The sequence below is a fragment of the Bombina bombina genome, chromosome 2 (assembly GCF_027579735.1).
Source record: "Bombina bombina isolate aBomBom1 chromosome 2, aBomBom1.pri, whole genome shotgun sequence".
NCBI lineage: Eukaryota > Metazoa > Chordata > Amphibia > Anura > Bombinatoridae > Bombina > Bombina bombina.
This window is the reverse complement of record NC_069500.1, coordinates 365,074,706-365,089,556: the sequence shown is the minus strand read 5'-3', so window position 1 is coordinate 365,089,556 and position 14,851 is coordinate 365,074,706. Positions and strand designations below refer to the sequence as shown.

General features: G+C 40.2%; 1 protein-coding gene across 1 annotated transcript in view; it reads left to right on the top strand.

The window, feature by feature from the left end:
• Window positions 1-14,851, top strand: part of MPHOSPH9 (M-phase phosphoprotein 9) — an 855,600-nt gene that overhangs the window by 26,677 nt on the left and 814,072 nt on the right. Inside the window, exons 2-3 of the mRNA XM_053699773.1 lie at window positions 5,123-5,231; window positions 5,571-5,682. Of these exons, the coding sequence (XP_053555748.1) occupies window positions 5,155-5,231; window positions 5,571-5,682 (189 nt within the window). The 5' untranslated portion in view covers window positions 5,123-5,154. The remainder of the gene's footprint in view (window positions 1-5,122; window positions 5,232-5,570; window positions 5,683-14,851) is intronic.

The window sequence follows — 14,851 nt, the reverse complement described above, 5'->3', positions numbered from 1 at the left end:
ATAAAGTGATATAAAAACCTGCTTGCACCTCCTCATAACATTATGGAAGATAATGCTGCATATAACAGAGAACTAACATATACATTTACAGAAAAGGACATCACCCCAGTCACCATCAGAAAGTCCTGTGTCTGCAGTATAATATTTAGAGAACCAATGTTAGCGTTATGTTAGGTTGGGGGTACAGATGAGACCTATGAACAGATGAAATCATCTCAAGCAAACCAAGTTAACATATACAAAGAACAGCAAGTGAGGACTAGAATAGCATAACAGGAGTAAAATACAGATTTACTTTTTCAGGTTTCAAAACCATAAACTAGCATACTCTGTTGTATTTATAGAGCTTTATACTTTAACATCTAAAACGTTACCCAGTATCTAGTTAGGCAGATAACTATAATCAAGTGAGTGGTCCATATATAGTTACGGGTCCATGATTTCTAACATCTGTCTTCATAAAAAATTCCCGTAATTAATATGGTGCTGATAATAAATGGTGAGACCAGTCAGCAGGTTCAAGAGGTGTTGTAGTCCCTTTCATGTGGGGCAAAGTCTCTTACCCCACTCCGGTATTCCAGATGAGCCCTTATACTTGTGGCATTGAAACAGAGAGGAGTCCCTCCACGGAGTCCCATCCGTACTTGTCCCCAGAGGCTGGCATGAGACCTTATCATAAAACCCCTCGACCACATATGGAAACACCTCAATTAGGGGAGCAGGTTTGACACATAGTATTGTTCTTCTCTGGCTGAGACCTAGTCGTTTGGAGACTTGGCAGTAATCACAGCTGTCTATTGCCGTTTGTAGTTTCCCTGTCACTGTAATCACACAATTGGGGCCGTCTTTCTCATACACTGAAGATTTAGCTGGTGGGTAAGTGAGGGCAAGAGGTCCCCTAGCAGCAGTCTCAGTATCTTGAGCCGACTTCATTTCACCTTTTTGGGTCATGTTGTCAGGAGAGACTGCGCTCCCTAGCCAGGTAAGATTTGGATAGTGGGTCTGTCGGGGTAACTTTTGAGCGCTCGGTGGGTAAGTCTCCGTTTTGCCATTTTTCATATCAATCCACGTATCAGCAGATGTAGTGCAGGGCCCCAGCGGGGTAAGAGTATTGAGCTGTGACCCAGCGCCATCTTGGGAAGTGTGACGCACATCAATTTTCTCACGCCACTTCATGAGTACCAAGTATAGATCTAGCATATGATCTCTTAGCGAGTTACAAAGTCTGTCCTCAAGTGCCTCCACCAACATTGTCTTGAGAGGGAGATAACACCGACAGATCACTGCAATAAAGGTAGCGTCTTCTATGTCAGCTACAGCTGCCTCCTGGTCAGTTCGAACAGCGTCCTGGCTTAAAGATGTAAAGTGTCTTCTCAGCCTGTTTGGAGACTGTAGTATGTGTCCTCGGCTGGGGATCCGGATTGGAGTTCACAAATATTTTAAGGATTAGCCCCAGAAAACTCAATATTCACATATCCTGCAACACGCACATTTTTTATTAGCCTTACTAGATTTACTCATCAATAAAGAATACCGAGACACAGCAAATTTGATAATAGAAGTAAATTAGAAAGTTATTTAAGATTGTAATCTTGAAAAATTAAAGGGACATGAAACCCAAAGTTTTCCTTTCATGACTCAGACAGAGCATATCATTTTAAATAACTTTCCAATTTAAACAGGAAGAGAAGTGCTCTACCAGGAATGAACAACAGCTCAGTAGCTTGTTCTATGGTGAGTTACCACCTAGCAACAGCCTCTTTTTAGCCCAATTGTGCTTTTCCCAGTCTGATTCCCAGTCCAGCCCTGAAATACCAGGAAATCCTCCTGCTGGACTGACCTTGTCAAGTGGGATTAGACTGATATACTTCAGGAAAGTTCTCCTCTGTGAAAATCACAATTGGGCTAAAAGAGGCTGCTCCCATTTGGTAACTTGCCATGGAACAAGCTACTGAGCTGTTATTTGTTCCTGGTAGAGCGCTTCTCTTCCTGTATGTATTAACTTTCCAATCTACATTTATTATCAAATTTGCTTCATTCTCTTGGTATTCTTTGTTTAAGGAGCACTACTACTCTTCAAGAAAGAATAACATGCGAACAAAGCAAATTTGATAATAAAATTAAATTGGAAACTTTTTTTGTAATTGTATTCTCTATCTGAAACATGAAAGAAAAAGTGTGGTTTTTATGTCCCTTTAACACCCTATGTAACCATTATAAGCTGCTATAGAAACATTTATGTTTTGATGCAGTGCAGGAAAGAGCAAGGTGCTGGCAGCTTAGCATATTCATACACCACAGCCCTTTGGATGAGTAGATGCAGCTCTGTATATTGGATACAAGCATAGTCATCCCACAACAGTCTTTGCTTGTAAGAAAGCAGCCAGGCCTGCATGCGCACATAGAGCTCTTGTAGGGTGGGAGTATTTTTGTGAGATCCAGGCAATCTCTCCTGGTGTCCTGTACTTCATTATCCTGTACACACAAATACTTAGTATAATTTACTGACACAATTACAATATGTTGATTAACTGGAGAGTAAAGCAGTTTTTAAAATGTCTCAAATAAATTGGTTTCCTTTTCTCTTAATCTAACATTGCAAGGTAGAAATGTAGAAATAAAAAGGTGCATTGCTCACAAGAACATATTACATTCAGAAATCACAGCTTTGTCGGTCATTAAAGGTTAGGGGAAAGGGTTGGAAAAAATCTGAGAGCCAGTCAACAATAAATGCACTGCTGCTTTGCAATGCTGCTCCATATTTGACTTTTTTCTTCAAACAGCACTTTGCTCTGGATGCACTGTGTTAAGGAAAACTTGCACAAGGCAGCCAGTACAAAGCTCTGTTTTAAGAGAACAGTCTAATGTGGAGCAGTGCTGCAAAGTGAAAGTACTAACAGTTCCTGCATGTGTCCCATTCTTTCTGCAGACATTCTGAATTTTCTGCGATGACATCTCAGATCACAGCATGTTCTGCCTTGGGGGGATGATAGATATTTCTGTAGACAGGCTTAAAGGGAAACTGAACCCAATTTTTTTCTTTCGTGATTCAGATAGAGCATGCAATTTTAAGCAACTTTTTATTTACTCTTATTATTAATTTTCTTCTTTCTCTTGCTATCTTTATTAGAAAAAGGCATCTAAGCAGCCAGACACTTTTTGGTTCAGTACCCTGGACAGCACTTGTTTATTGGTGGGTGAATTTATCCACCAATCAGCAAGAACAACCCAGGTTGTTTACCAAAAATGGGCCGGCATCTAAACTTACATAGGAGTAAATAAGAAAGTTGCTTAAAGTGAAGGTAAAGTTTCTTCATTGTGAACACATCAATGAATAACTTAATATTACAATAAGCTAATCGCTAAGTTTATTTCAATAAAAAAGTTAAAATTTCAGATATATATATATATATTACCCTATAGTTTTGATGCTAACTCCACCCAACCTTTTCTTTCCTGGTTTTCTGTGCTGTGACGTATAGAGCGGTCCCACCCGCTCTATACGTATCTCAAAAGTGCATTCACGAGTTAAAGTTCAGTTAAAATGCGCATGCACAAATCGGCTAGTTTGCTCTCTACTGCGCTTGTCAGTACCTGAGCCGTCCGGTAGCCGATGGCATATTAGAGGTATTCCTAAAGTAAACTAATACGCATGCGCGAAACGGGAGCGCGCATGGATTTCACGATAAGGTAAAAAAGAATAGCGCATGCGCAGGCCAACAAGCTGGTGATGACGTTATAGTGACGGCCGCCTAACGGCCAGATTTTCAATTGGATCCTCTGAAAACGTGATCAACACAGAAAAAAAAAAAGTTATAACGGGTTGAATTTTGCGTACCTTCATAAATTGATTAATAACGGGTATAAATATAACTTTGTTTACACTTATATTTAAAAATAAAAGATGAATTAAAGTCATATTGTTTTGGGACATCGACAACCTAGCAACTTTACCTTCACTTTAAAATTGCATGCTCTATCTGAATCACAAAATATTTTTTTTGGGTTCAGTGTCCCTTTAATGCAAACATTTGAAGGACTGAGTTTTTAGATAATGTATTGTTAGTCCTATATAGTGTACAACCCTAATTGTTTTCTTATTAACACATTAGATTGGAATAACAATGTTGTCTATGTTATGTCTAGAATGCAAACAACAACATTTTGTGATCTGGGGGTATACTTCTGTTAGTCGTTGCAACCCCTGTGTTTTCAGTTGGTCAAATATCCACAGTCTTAAAGGGCCTCCCTGACTGAAGTCTTTGGCGGGTGTGATGTCACCACACTGTGTGTGATAATATCACACAGAAAAAGGAAGTGCCCAGTGGCAGAAGCTATTCTTTATTGTTATTGATGTGAGGGTGGGGGGTCATCTTGAGCCCATATATTGGTGCCCCCCTTAACCACCTAGAGGGACATGTGGCCCTTTCAAAGGGGGGTTCATATGTCTTAGGATGCAGGTGCATACTACAATCACCTGGAACTTTACACTTTTATATGTCTGTTTTTTAGTATGAGGGTAGAGGTATCTTTAGAGTTGCCTGACCCCAAAGTAATGCAATTTTTTGTTTTCCAAATGTAATGTTTCCAGACCCCCTGATGTATTTTAGACATATAATATATGATCTTTTTCTTTAGAGACAATGTGTACTCAGTGAAGACTTATAAATGCAGATCAGCTCTCTGAAAGAAATGCAATTAAAGAAACATGAAACCCACATTTTTTTGTTTCTTGATTAAGATAGATCATGCAATTTTAAAGAACTTTCTAATTTATTTCCATTATTCATTTTTATTCAGGTATCTTTTGTTGAAAAGTAGGGATGTATGCTTAGGAGCCAGCCCAATTCTGTAGCACTATATGGCAGCAGTTCTGCAAAAATTGTATTAACTTGAAATGGCACTAGATGGCAGCAGTATTTCCTGCCATATAATGCTCCAGATGCCTACCTAGGTATGTCTTCAACACAGAATATCATGGGAACCAAGCACATTTTATCATAGAAGTAAATTAGAAACTTTTTGTAAAATGTTATGTTCTGTCTGAATCGCAAAATAATTTTTTTTGGGGTTCATATCCTTTCATTATCTTAGTAACATGATCTTTCTTTTGTGTTTCTAGTTGATACTTGAAACCATGCACCAAATGTCATCATGGATGGTTCAAATGCTGAAAAGACTACCTTAGATCTTTCAGATCGTCCTGTTGTTGAAAATACTCCATGTGAAAGGTATGTGATATAGACAAGTATATTTTGATTTAAAAAGCTAAAAGGACATAAACTTGTAAAAAAATGCTTAGGTAACTATTTTAATATTGCCGTTTTAACAATGACAAGATACCTTTTTAATAGACGGTCCTGTCTACTCAATATGCAAATTTAAAAAAAAGTTCACACATAGATATGTGCATCCGTACATAGAGACACATACGCATGTACATTTCAACTAGTCCTGGAGAAGTAAGAAGTTGCTGTGGACAAGGTAAAAAAATGTTGTTGGTTTTTTTTTTTTTTTTTTTACATAGTTTATTATGTTTTCGTTTTAAATATTTTTTTGTTTGGTTCTAGGAGTACAACAAGCAGTGCGAAGTACTTACTCTCTGCTGGCCATTTAATATCTTCTACACATGAGTTATGCAATAAAGAACAGACCAGTACAGAAGCAAGGAAAAGCTGTGAAGTATGTATACATATTCATCACTATAGTAAAATAAACTGTTTAATATTATGTACATTACTATTTTTATGTGAATCATAACTGCACAAAGTACCCTAATTGTCAACACCTATCGTAATAGGCAACGGTACGCATCAAGGATGCCCTTTATCACCATTAATATTTGTACTAGCAATGGAAGTCCTTGCCATGACAATTCATTCATTCAAATTTAAATATTCATCGGGTTAAAATCGGCACAACCCAATATAATTTAGCATTATATGCTGATGATGTAATACCAACTCTTACCTCACCACTTGAATCACTTAGAGCACTTTCAGCAGAGTTTGGGTCTTAGTACATATTCTTATTTTAAGGTCAATTTGACTAAATACTAATTTCTCCTGTTAAGTGTGATCAGTCCACGGGTCATCATTACTTCTGGGATATTGCTCCTCCCCAACAGGAAGTGCAAGAGGATTCACCCAGCAGAGCTGCCATATAGCTCCTCCCCTCTACGTCACCTCCAGTCATTCTCTTGCACCCAACGACTAGATAGGATGTGTGAGAGGACTATGGTGATTATACTTAGTTTTATACCTTCAATCAAAAGTTTGTTATTTTATAATAGCACCGGAGTGTGTTATTCCTTGTCTGGTAGAATTTGAAGAAGAATCTACCTGAGTTTTTACTATGATTTTAGCCGGCGTAGTTAAGATCATATTGCTGTTTCTCGGCCATCTGAGGAGAGGTAAACTTCAGATCAGGGGACAGCGGGCAGATTAATCTGCAAAGAGGTATGTAGCAGCTTATTATTTTCTGACAATGGAATTGATGAGAAAATTCTGCCATACCGATATAATGTAAACTCAGCCTTAAATGCAGTAGCAGCAACTGGTATCAGGCTGTCATGTATGTATATTTTACACTTCAGTATTCTGGGGAATGGCACTTCACTGGAATTATACTGTGTGCATAAGACTGTAGCCTAATTTGCAGGCACTAGCAACAGGCTTTTTAATAACACTTAATTTATGTTAAACGTTTTTTGCTGGCATGTAAAATCGTTTCATTTCTGAGGTACTGGGTGAATAAAATATTTTGGGCACTATTTTTTTCCACTTGGCAGTTGTTTTATTTAATTTATGACAGTTTACTGATCTCTCTCACTGTTGTGTGTGAGGGGGAGGGGACGTTTTTGGCGCTTTTGCTACGCATCAAAAAATTCAGTCAGAAGCTCACTGTACTTCCTGCATGATCCGGTTCATCTCTACAGAACTCAGGGGTCTTCAAAACTTGTTTTGAGGGAGGTAATCACTCACAGCAGAGCTGTGAGATTGTAGTTGACTGTGATAAAAAACTTTTATTTCTGTAACTTTTTTTTCTGCTATCAGGGTTAGTTATCCTTTGCTAATGGGAACAAGCCTTTTCTAAAATTGTGTTTTTTGCAAAGATTAAATTACTTGAAAAGTATTTCCAAGTTGCTAGTTTATTTGCTAGTGTGTTAAACATGTCTGATTCAGAGGAAGACATCTGTGCTATATGTGCTAATGCCAAAGTGGAGCCCAATAGAAATTTATGTACTAACTGCATTGATGCTACTTTAAATAAGAGTCAATCTGTACAAATTGAACACATTTCACCAAACAACGAGGGGAGAGTTATGCCGACTAACTCGCCTCACGTGTCAGTACCTGCATCTCCCGCTCGGGAGGTGCGTGATATTGTGGCGCCGAGTACATCTGGGCGGCCATTACAAATCACATTACAGGATATGGCTACTGTTATGACTGAAGTTTTGGCTAAATTTCCAGAACTAAGAGGTAAGCGTGATCACTCTGGGATGAGAACAGAGTGCGCTGATAATGTTAGGGCCATGTCAGATACTGCGTCACAACTTGCAGAACATGAGGACGGAGAGCTTCATTCTGCGGCTGACGGTTCTGATCCAAACAGATTGGATTCAGATATTTCAAATTTTAAATTTAAGCTGGAAAACCTCCGTGTATTACTAGGGGAGGTGTTAGCGGCTCTGAATGATTGTAACACAGTTGCAATACCAGAGAAAATGTGTAGGTTGGATAAATATTTTGCGGTACCGTCGAGTACTGACGTTTTTCCTATACCTAAGAGACTTACTGAAATTGTTACTAAGGAGTGGGATAGACCCGGTGTGACGTTCTCACCCCCTCCGATATTTAGAAAGATGTTTCCAATAGACACCACCACACAGGACTTATGGCAAACGGTCCCTAAGGTGGAGGGAGCAGTTTCTACTTTAGCTAAGCGTACCACTATCCCGGTGGAGGATAGCTGTGCCTTTTCAGATCCAATGGATAAAAAGTTAGAGGGTTACCTTAAGAAAATGTTTGTTCAACAAGGTTTTATATTGCAACCCCTTGCATGCATTGCGCCTGTCACGGCTGCAGCAGCATTTTGGTTTGAGTCTCTGGAAGAGACACTTGAATCAGCTCCATTAGATGAGATTACACACGAGCTTAAAGCTCTTAAGTTAGCTAACTCATTTATTTCAGATGCCGTAGTACATTTAACTAAGCTTACGGCTAAGAATTCCGGATTCGCCATTCAGGCGCGCAGAGCACTGTGGCTAAAATCCTGGTCAGCTGACGTTACTTCTAAGTCTAAATTACTTAATATACCTTTCAAAGGGCAGACCTTATTCGGGCCCGGATTGAAAGAAATTATCGCTGACATTACAGGAGGTAAAGGCCATGCCCTGCCTCAAGACAGAGCCAAACCTAAGGCTAGACAATCTAATTTTCGTTCCTTTCGGAATTTCAAAGCAGGAGCAGCATCAACTTCCTCTGCTCCAAAACAAGAAGGATCTGTTGCTCGCTACAGACAAGGCTGGAGACCTAACCAGTCCTGGAACAAGGGCAAGCAGGCCAGGAAACCTGCTGCTGCCCCTAAAACAGCATGAATTGAGGGCCCCCGATCCGGGAACGGATCTAGTGGTGGGCAGACTTTCTCTCTTCGCCCAGGCTTGGGCAAGAGATGTCCAGGATCCCTGGGCGCTAGAGATAATATCTCAGGGATACCTTCTGGACTTCAAATACTCTTCCCCAAGAGAGAGATTTCATCTGTCAAGGTTGTCAACAAACCAAATAAAGAAAGAGGCGTTTCTACGCTGCGTACAAGAGCTTTTATTAATGGGAGTAATCCATCCAGTTCCACGGTCGGAACAGGGACAAGGGTTTTACTCAAATCTGTTTGTGGTTCCCAAAAAAGAGGGAACAATCCTGGATTTAAAGATCCTAAACAAATTCCTAAGAGTTCCATCGTTCAAAATGGAGACTATTCGGACAATTTTACCCATGATCCAAAAGGGTCAGTACATGACCACAGTGGATTTAAAAGATGCTTACCTTCACATACCGATCCACAAAGATCATTACCGGTATCTAAGGTTTGCCTTTCTAGACAGGCATTACCAGTTTGTAGCTCTTCCATTCGGATTGGCTACGGCTCCAAGAATCTTCACAAAGGTTCTGGTTGCTCTTCTGGCGGTACTAAGACCGCGAGGAATTTCGGTAGCTCCGTACCTAGACGACATTCTGATACAAGCTTCAAGCTTTCAAACTGCCAAGTCTCATACAGAGTTAGTACTGGCATTTCTAAGGTCGCATGGATGGAAGGTGAACGAAAAGAAGAGTTCTCTCTTTCCACTCACAAGAGTTCCCTTCCTGGGGACTCTTATAGATTCTGTAGAAATGAAAATTTACCTGACAGAAGACAGGTTAACAAAACTTCAAAGTGCATGCCGTGTCCTTCATTCCATTCAACACCCGTCAGTGGCTCAATGCATGGAGGTAATCGGCTTAATGGTAGCGGCAATGGACATAGTACCCTTTGCACGCCTACACCTCAGACCGCTGCAATTGTGCATGCTAAGTCAGTGGAATGGGGATTACTCAGACTTGTCCCCTTCTCTGAATCTGGATCAAGAGACCAGAAATTCTCTTCTATGGTGGCTTTCTCGGCCACATCTGTCCAGGGGGATGCCATTCAGCAGGCCAGACTGGACAATTGTAACAAGACGCCAGCCTACTAGGTTGGGGCGCCGTCTGGAATTCTCTGAAGGCTCAGGGACAATGGAATCAGGAGGAGAGTCTCCTACCAATAAACATTCTGGAATTGAGAGCAGTTCTCAATGCCCTTCTGGCTTGGCCCCAGTTGACAACTCGGGGGTTCATCAGGTTTCAGTCGGACAACATCACGACTGTAGCCTACATCAACCATCAGGGAGGGACAAGAAGCTCCCTAGCAATGATGGAAGTATCAAAGATAATTCGCTGGGCAGAGTCTCACTCTTGCCACCTGTCAGCAATCCACATCCCGGGAGTGGAGAACTGGGAGGCGGATTTTTTAAGTCGTCAGACTTTTCATCCGGGGGAGTGGGAACTTCATCCGGAGGTCTTTGCCCAAATACTTCGTCATTGGGGCAAACCAGAGATAGATCTCATGGCGTCTCGACAGAACGCCAAGCTTCCTCGTTACGGGTCCAGATCCAGGGATCCGGGAGCGGTCCTGATAGATGCCTTGACAGCACCTTGGACCTTCAGGATGGCTTATGTGTTTCCACCCTTCCCGATGCTTCCTCGATTGATTGCCAGAATCAAACAGGAGAGAGCTTCAGTGATTCTAATAGCGCCTGCATGGCCACGCAGGACTTGGTATGCAGATCTGGTGGACATGTCATCCTGTCCACCTTGGTCTCTACCTCTGAAACAGGACCTTCTGATACAGGGTCCTTTCAAACATCAAAATCTAACTTCTCTGAAGCTGACTGCTTGGAAATTGAACGCTTGATTTTATCAAAACGTGGTTTTTCTGAGTCAGTTACTGATACCTTAATACAGGCTAGGAAGCCTGTTACCAGAAAGATTTACCATAAAATATGGCGTAAATACCTATATTGGTGCGAATCCAAAGGTTACTCTTGGAGTAAGGTTAGGATTCCTAGGATATTGTCTTTTCTACAAGAAGGTTTAGAAAAGGGTTTATCCGCTAGTTCCTTAAAGGGACAGATCTCAGCTCTGTCCATTCTGTTGCACAAACGTCTGTCAGAAGTTCCAGACGTTCAGGCTTTTTGTCAGGCTTTGGCCAGGATTAAGCCTGTGTTTAAAACTGTTGCTCCGCCATGGAGTTTAAACCTTGTTCTTAACGTTTTACAGGGCGTTCCGTTTGAACCCCTTCATTCCATTGATATAAAGTTGTTATCTTGGAAAGTTCTATTTTTAATGGCTATTTCCTCGGCTCGAAGAGTCTCTGAGTTATCAGCCTTACATTGTGATTCTCCTTATTTGATTTTTCACTCGGATAAGGTAGTTCTACGTACTAAACCTGGGTTCTTACCTAAGGTAGTCACTAACAGGAATATCAATCAAGAGATTGTTGTTCCATCCTTGTGTCCAAATCCTTCTTCAAGGAAGGAACGACTTCTGCACAATCTGGATGTAGTCCGTGCCCTAAAATTTTATTTACAGGCAACTAAAGATTTTCGACAAACGTCTTCCCTGTTTGTCGTTTACTCTGGTCAGAGGAGAGGTCAAAAAGCTTCTGCTACCTCTCTCTCTTTTTGGCTTCGTAGCATAATACGTTTAGCTTATGAGACTGCTGGACAGCAGCCTCCTGAAAGAATTACAGCTCATTCCACTAGAGCTGTGGCTTCCACTTGGGCCTTTAAGAATGAGGCCTCTGTTGAACAGATTTGCAAGGCTGCAACTTGGTCTTCGCTTCATACTTTTTCCAAATTTTACAAATTTGACACTTTTGCTTCTTCGGAGGCTATTTTTGGGAGAAAGGTTCTTCAGGCAGTGGTTCCTTCTGTATAAAGAGCCTGCCTGTCCCTCCCGTCATCCGTGTACTTTTGCTTTGGTATTGGTATCCCAGAAGTAATGATGACCTGTGGACTGATCACACTTAACAGGAGAAAACATAATTTATGCTTACCTGATAAATTCCTTTCTCCTGTAGTGTGATCAGTCCACGGCCTGCCCTGTTTTTTACGGCAGGTAAATATTTTTTAAATTATACTCCAGTCACCACTACACCCTTTGGCTTCTCCTTTCTCGTTGGTCCTTGGTCGAATGACTGGAGGTGACGTAGAGGGGAGGAGCTATATGGCAGCTCTGCTGGGTGAATCCTTTTGCACTTCCTGTTGGGGAGGAGCAATATCCCAGAAGTAATGATGACCCGTGGACTGATCACACTACAGGAGAAAGGAATTTATCAGGTAAGCATAAATTATGTTTTTTAAGCGTCTAATCCTTTGTCTACTGTGTGCACCAAATATAATTTTCAGTTTAGAACCAACTTAATTAAATACTTAAGTATAGAGATATCTGCAGATAAATCAAACTATTTCTTCAAACTACCAGATACTGATACAGAATATACCAAGAGACCTACATGGTTTGGAGCAGAAAGATTTGCAGTGGTCAGGAAGAATTCAAGCTGTTAAAATAAGTGTACTGCTGCGCATACTGTATATTTTTCAGGCACTCCCTATTCCTCTACCTGATTGATTTCTATTTAAGCTACAAAAATGTATCAATTCCTATATGTGGTTTAATTGTATGGTTATAATTTGTATGGAAACATCTACTGTAGTCTTAAAAACTTATAAGATGTAGGGTAGTGAAATATTTTCCCACTATTTCTACAATACTCTCTCCCCTGACCCCTATCTTACATAGCTTAGTATTTTTGGTTGAGCAGAGGATTCACCCTATAGGTTATAATACCGTGCACTCGTTGATACCCTGTTTGAGTTATTACAAAGTGGCAAACTGCTGTAACAGAAGGTAAAATTAGCTGAATCAGGAATAATATTCTTTGATCACTGGTATAAATATTTGCAACTTTTTCATTTTCTTTCTAGGCATCCTGAGAGAGCTAGACTGAGTAGGCTCCTCACACTATTTAAAAAAAGTATGCTATTTGCGTTGCGGAATCTGTTGGCGCTCTACAAATAACCAATAATAATAATACAACATAATATTACATGAAGCCTATCTATTGCTTATAACCAACTTCTCTCCTACCACTCCTGACATTTACCCTCATATACACACGTTTGGGAAGAACAACTTCAAGTTAAGGTTTCTGAGAATGATTGGTCTTAGATATTTTATCAGATGGGTACATCATCCTCATCAATGGGTATTAAAGTGATGGTAAATCTTAGTGTTTTTGAAATGCTAGGATTTACCAGTGCTACAAATAAAGAAGACTTTCATTCATGAAGTATAAAAAAACTTCATTCTGAAAGTACCTTTATTTTCAGTGAATGTATGCCAAGCTGAGCACCTCCAGCTACCCACAGCAAAACGCTAGTTCCTCAATGAGGTGACGTTTTCAACTTTTAGCCGATAGCGTGCTAGCCATCCGCCATAAACTTGCTTCAAATAAAGGAACTTTCAGCATAAAGTTTTTTTATAATTCATGACTGAAAGTCCCCTTTATTTGTAGCACTGGTAAATCCTAGCGTTTTTTTAAACAGTTCTGAAACTTCTGTCTCATTGGTACCTTTCCCCAAATAGAATAGCTAAGATTTACCCAGTAAAAGAGAGACCTTTTGAAACTTGTTTTATAATGGTAACAATTTTGTAACATTGAATGTGATTAAATATATTTTCTAATTGTAAAAAATGTTCTCTTTTTTTTTTTTTTTTTTGCGACCACTAGATGTTGACAATACACTGTTTCAATATAATATGAAAGTGTTGCGAAAATTTGTGTTTGAAAAAAAGGTCTTGTATGTGATTGTTTTATGCATGAATAAGGGCTTGTCCCAAAACGTTGCATATTCTTTTATGTCTGTGAATCAATAAAGAAGAAGTTATTTTAAGAAACTGCTGTGGACTTATGATTTTGTTGCTGATATTGTGGAGGTTTGGCAGAACTCCTGGTCTTCACTGGCACTAGTGTTCCTATGGACAACTGCTGTTGCATTTGTGTTCCTTTAAGCTTTACCCAAGCTCATCAACTGGAGAGGTTGTGGACATGAGGTCACGATTTCACGTATATGGTTTCAATGTCCTCAAATAACTCCATATTGGAGAACAGTAATTAGGGAAATTGAAAAGGTGCTTTCTTCTAACATACCATTAGACCCTTTAGTACAGAGCTTTCCAAACTTTTCATGTTGGGGACACACTTTTTAGTCCTACATCATTTCGCGACACAGTAATTCAGTTGTTTTAGCAAAAAGGAGGTTAAACGAACTTGTTTTAAGAGATACGACATATTCTTGTATGTGCAAGAATAACACCAATAGCTACTTACTATTTTAATGGAATGTATGAGGTTGATGGGAAGAACACAGTTTCTGAATATTTGGTGGAATGTTAGATAAAGACACTCGCATTTCATCATCAAGCTTTTTTTAAGCTCCCCCTTCCTATCCATATATGAAGAGCAGCAGCAGCAATGCACTACTGGGAGCTAGCTGCAAAAAAAAACCCACACTGACTTCAGCTCAGCGTTTAAGCTGCCGCCCTCAGAGCTCAGTGAGTCTGATTCACTACTGCCAGCGCTGCAAACACACTGCTGTCCCACTCACTGACTACACATGCAGTCACGAGCCGATTAAGGAGACTACACATGCAGTCACGAGCCAATTAAGGAGACTACACGTGCAGCCAGGAGCCGCCAATGGCAATAGTTTCAGTTCCCACTGAGCTGCGCCAATAGGTTAAGATGATCTGTGACTCACTAGGTATCAATCACTTGTCAACCATGTGATATGCGTAGCAGGCAGGCGGAAAGTCAGAAACCCAAAAAAAATTTTTTAAAATTAAATTTAAATAAATTAGTGCTGAAGCAGGGACACACCTACACACTGCTGCCGACACACTAGTGTGTACCGACACACAGTTTGGAAAGCACTGCTTTAGTATGTATGTTTTATCAGTATTAAACTACTGAGGATAATGCTAAATTGTACTAAACCAGTGATTTTCAACCAGTGTGCCGTGGCACACTAGTGTGCCGTGAGAGATCCTCAGGTGTGCCACGGCAGACTGACAACAGTGTGACATATTTTTTAAACGTTGCTTGTTTTTTACTCCCAGTGCAGGGGTAGTTTGTAGGAGGCATGGCATAACAGCACAATACATACAGTATGTGTGTGTATGTGTATATATATATATGCTGTATTAGGCTA